Source organism: Nyctibius grandis, chromosome 7 (genome assembly GCF_013368605.1).
Source record: "Nyctibius grandis isolate bNycGra1 chromosome 7, bNycGra1.pri, whole genome shotgun sequence".
Lineage (NCBI taxonomy): Eukaryota > Metazoa > Chordata > Aves > Nyctibiiformes > Nyctibiidae > Nyctibius > Nyctibius grandis.
This window is the reverse complement of record NC_090664.1, coordinates 44,755,032-44,759,953: the sequence shown is the minus strand read 5'-3', so window position 1 is coordinate 44,759,953 and position 4,922 is coordinate 44,755,032. Positions and strand designations below refer to the sequence as shown.

The window sequence follows — 4,922 nt, the reverse complement described above, 5'->3', positions numbered from 1 at the left end:
AAAACATAGAAATGTTACGTTTTCCAAAGAACAGTTCCCTTAATGTAATATTCTTCAAACTCTTATCCCAGGTTTTTGCTTCCTCTTCATTGGAGGAACACAGCATAGTAGAGTCTCTCTGCAGCATAACCTCAGCCGCGGGATCCAGCTGAAACTACCTGAAACCTCCTCAGTGATGCAATAACAAGTCCTGCCAGTGTGACCCTGACTCAGGGCTCTATACCCATTCTGACTTTTTTGACCTCAAGCAACTAGTACTGCTATAATTTGATTGTGCATCAGGGTTTTTTAGCTCAGCTGAAGGGTAGTATCCTAAAAGCTTGCTCTGAACCACAGAGGAAGAAACTCCAAGGTGAGACTTGATTTGAGGTCTCAAAGTCAGGACAGTATCTTTAATGAAGTCTTGCTGAAGCCTGGGTCTCACTTGCCTGCATGTAGTTCCTTGGTGGTCACCAGCACGCAAGGGTTCTTCAGTGCTATCTTGCTTAACAGCAAGATCTCCTGATACACAGGGCTTACTGCTGTTGCTGTTAAGGTTAGTGCTGGCAGTTTGCTGAGAGACCATTTCAGGATGAAGAACAGCCTCTTCTTCCTCTTCAGAGAGAAGTGAGCAGGAGCCTTCGCTGGTCTGGCTGTTATTGGATACTGGACAGTCTTGATTTTGAGGCGGAGAAGAGCTACCATGCTGTACTGGGGAAGGATCTGAAATGCACTCACTCTCTACATGGAGGTTTGCCAGCAGCTTGTTCTTTTGGTTTCTTGTTGTCATTGTCCGGAGAGCACAGACAAGATCAGCAAGGCTAAGCAGAAAGGATAGACTGCTGACCCCCCAGATGAAAATCATCATGATGGATTTCTCAGTGGGCCGGGAGATATAACAGTCAACTGTGCTTGTACAAGGTGAATGGTAGCATGAAAAGCGCTCAGGAACAAAAAATCCAAAAAGAAAGTATTGCGCAGCTGCAAAGACAGCCTCAAGTAGTGTCCTAAAAAAAAGATGAACAGTATATGCCCCAGAAAAATTAAGGACACTTAGGCTGTCTGCACCACAATCTAATCTATCAACAACAGCGCTTCTACAGAGCTCCTTCAGGTCTTTGGGGCTTGATAAACCCTTATTCCCTTTGCATCCATGCACCGAACAGTGCATTCTTACAATGTACATAGCTACCTTGTGCAAAACATAAATGCTGAATACCGCATAAGGTAGCAGGATAGACACAGTCTGAACGAGCCAGAATCTAAACTGAGATACAGGAGAGAACAAGTCATAGCAAACGTTGGAGCATCCTGGTTGCAGGGTGTTGCAGACGAAGCGCTCCTGCTCGTCTTGGTAGAGTGGATAGCCTGCTAATACTACCACTGCCATTCGCAGCAGAATTATTAACATTAGCCAGATCTTTCCTAGAAGAGAAGAATAAGTAAGAAAAAGAGTCAGAGGAGGAAGGGAAGGCAGGTAATATAGTGATGCTCTCTCTATACACAAGACATTTGAAGAAATAGCCTCTGTAATCAGTCTCCTCTCTGAAAAGCTTCTCTTTGGCTTTGCTTTGACTGGGACTGAAACTCCTGTGAAAATATGTTAGCTGACACTTTCCATAACCTTCATCTAGACTCACAGTGTAGTTTCATGTACAACAAGCCATGCCAACTGAAACCTCAGCCTAACGAAAACACTCTGAACATGTCCAAATCTGATAAAAAGAGCTCACAATTGAGCAAATAATCCCATTTCACTCACAGTTCTTCCTTGCTGTTGGTTTCATACACCTGCACCTGAATTTTGTCCTATTTCAATAATATAGATCTGCTAACATGGTATGAAACTCTTCTAGAGACAAAAGATTGTTTCATGACATAAAATTTGTTCTTGATCTTGGCCATAAAATAGTATGTAAAGTTTACTATAGTCAACAAAATCTCTCTGTTGTGTCTAGACTGGTATTTACTAGCGAGCTAGTTAACAGGTGCTAGCAGCAAACTTATGCAAAATGTACTAAAAATGCACATTTCTATGTGCACGTGTACCCTGCTTGTTTCTCTCTGCTGCTTCTTTGGTTGCCCCATCTTGATCATGTCTTCCAACCTTCGTTCACCTTGGTGTGCAGCTTCTCTCTCCATTCAGACCAAAAGCTCCCTTCTGTCTTGATACCAAGTGAAGCCTTACAAGTTTGGCATTTTCATACATTGGTTACTTTTATTCATCTTTCCCTGAATTCTTTCATATGATTGCTTTAAGTAGGGCTTGGTCTCATCCACTCCAGTGGGAAAGATCAGGCCTTATCCTTATTCCATTACAGTGAAAGCTCAGGCATTGCTACGCTACGTATCATATCCTTTGAATGAGATTGTATTGTTCATGATAGTTTCTTTGAGGATTTTTGGATGGGGTAGGTTTTGTTAAAAGTTTTTTGTAAAGCCCACACTGCAGTATTACTGACAAAGCTATTTATTCAAAAAAAAAAAAAAGGAAAAAAGAAAGGGAGGAGAAAGGGAGGAGAAAGGGAGGAGAAAGGGAGGAGAAAGGGAGGAGAAAGGGAGGAGAAAGGGAGGAGAAAGGGAGAAAAATAAATCCTTTTCCTGGGCAGGATAGAAAAGCCTAAAAATAAACTGTCATATTGTCAAAAATTAAAAATATATTCTGTACAGACCTGTGGAAAAAAATTAACACCTGAAGTTAAGTTTAGCCCTTGGATTTCTCAAGTTTCCTTCTGAGTCCTGTCACTGGTTCCCTACATGGTTTTGGAAAAGTCATTTAATTTAATAATCCCTTGCTTTAAATTCACATATTTTTAAAACGTGCCAAGAAAGAAAAAAAAAAACCCACACTTAGGAACAAAAAGAAAAAAAAAAAAGACAAAAGAGCAATAAGATTAATTCTGTGCTTTAAGGAACGGTTAAGAATCAGTTGTAACACACAAAGACAAACAGCAAGACTCAGTGACTACAGAGAAGCATGTTATATGGAATTAATAGCTGAGAAATGCACTGAAAACCTCAAGTCATTAACAGTGATTGCACATCTCACATGCACACAATCTTTTAAAGGCAGTCTGTGAAACAGCACCAATACGCATTCTAAAAATCCAGATCCCAAAGCATTGTTTCCTATAAAATATATGCTTATTTATAGGTATTGTTTTGAACAACATTCTTTTCTATTTCCTTTAAAGCTATTTCTCTGTAGTTGGTATGAATCTTAAATATACAAATATTTCTGCAACATTTTACGATACTTATTATTGTACTGTCCATGCAATTTGGATGCCCCATATAAACCATTTGTAGCTAATGGATTATGGGCTAGAACAGTAAAACGGCACTCTGAAGTGGGAAAACTTCAGCTGTAGAAAGGTAAGGATATATAAACGTTATGAGAGATCATCAGAGAAACCTGCTGTTCCTGGCAAAATAATGTATTATTTAAGCCTAAATAAATTGAGGCCTTTCCGTTTATCTTTAATCATCTGAACTTTAGTGGTGGTTTTCCTGTGTTTTCAGCTTCCTGCATGTTGGTGACAGGCTGTACTGTTACTCTCTTTTCGACAGAGTGTGGGTCAATAGCAGACACCAGCTGTACAGAATCAGTCATCTTTAGCAAGCAATGTTTCATATTTCGGTAGCATTTTTTCCCTGTGAAGACCTCAAAGTGTTTGAAGCTCATTTGTCAGTTAAGCTCAAAACATTACATGCTATTTCACTATCAATTTTTAATTAGAACATGTACAATAGGGAGTGCTGCTTAGGAAAAATCAATGGCTCCTTAGGAAGTAGTTTAGTATGACACACATTTTAGAGATAACCCCTCCATGCATCACCTTCCCTAATGACTCGATCTTGATTAAACTTACTAGAACAAGCCCCTGCAGCTTAGTTGGATACTCCCTGCAACAAACAGCACAAACTACAGCAACTGACCAGGATGGAGGCAAAGGGTCTTTGAAAGGCCCTGGAAAGTTTTTCTCTAGCTCACTCTGCTCAAAGTAGCCCATGAAAAAGGAACGGTGTCTTATTTAAATAAGAAGGGAAAAAAAAGAAGTACTCAGGCAACTGTTAGCTGAGGAAAAACCAACTGTATTTGTCTGGTTTTTTTTTTAATGCATGTGAACTTTGATCGTTTGTAAAAATAAAGAATGAAAAGCAATCGTAATTAACCACAACAGTAATAAACCACAAAGTTCTTCCTGTAAAAGAGAAAGGCGTTTTTTTTTCCCCTTCTTTAAACTTTTTAATTCATCACTAAAGCTATTACATACATTCTACTGCTCACTTTATGTGGTATAAATAAAATGTAACTTCTGGGTGTTTTCACCATGATGCCTACAACAGCCATTAGAGCTGACGGGAAGCTCAGGCACCAAGAAAAGCCAAATTTGAAAACCTTGCCAGAATTTTTTACATAAAATATCTGTCAGAGAGGGAGTAGGAATCTGTTTAACAAGAAAAGAAATACATTAACCACTCATATCACATATCTACATAATAACTCCTTATTGTAAGGATCACAGAGGGACAGCTAGAAATCAAAGATGATTATCAGTAGGACACTTGGGTAGCTTCAGGATATGGAGCAGCAAAAGAAAGAAGAGAGCTTTTTGAAAGTACTTACCTACAATAGTCACATTATAGTTGAGTGTGACAATCAAAAATCCCAGCGAGTCCCAGCGCTCCATGTTTGAACAGGTTCACAACACTTCGAGCTCCTGATATCCTGACAATTTTGGCATTTCCAAAGGAGATTAGACCTAGACAGGGAAAACAGGTGGAAAAAAAAAAAAGGAAGTTTTGGTAAGGGTCAAGGATGGGCATGAGAAACCCAGCCACAGCAATGTATTGATGAAGGATTATTTTGATGATTTGAACAGGACTGTTCCCTTTGGATGCTGGAACAAATCTTCTTAAGGCTTTAACAGTTTGTCTTG

The 4,922-nt window shown here is 39.4% G+C and overlaps 1 protein-coding gene across 1 annotated transcript; it reads right to left on the bottom strand.

Moving 5' to 3' along the window:
* Positions 1-217: 217 nt before the first annotated feature.
* GJD4 (gap junction protein delta 4) lies at positions 218-4,673 on the bottom strand. Its single transcript, XM_068405534.1, has 2 exons — positions 4,610-4,673; positions 218-1,404 (listed from the first exon to the last, which is right to left on the bottom strand). The coding sequence occupies exons 1-2, from the start codon at positions 4,671-4,673 to the stop codon at positions 218-220; spliced, it is 1,251 nt and encodes a 416-aa protein (XP_068261635.1).
* Positions 4,674-4,922: the final 249 nt, after the last annotated feature.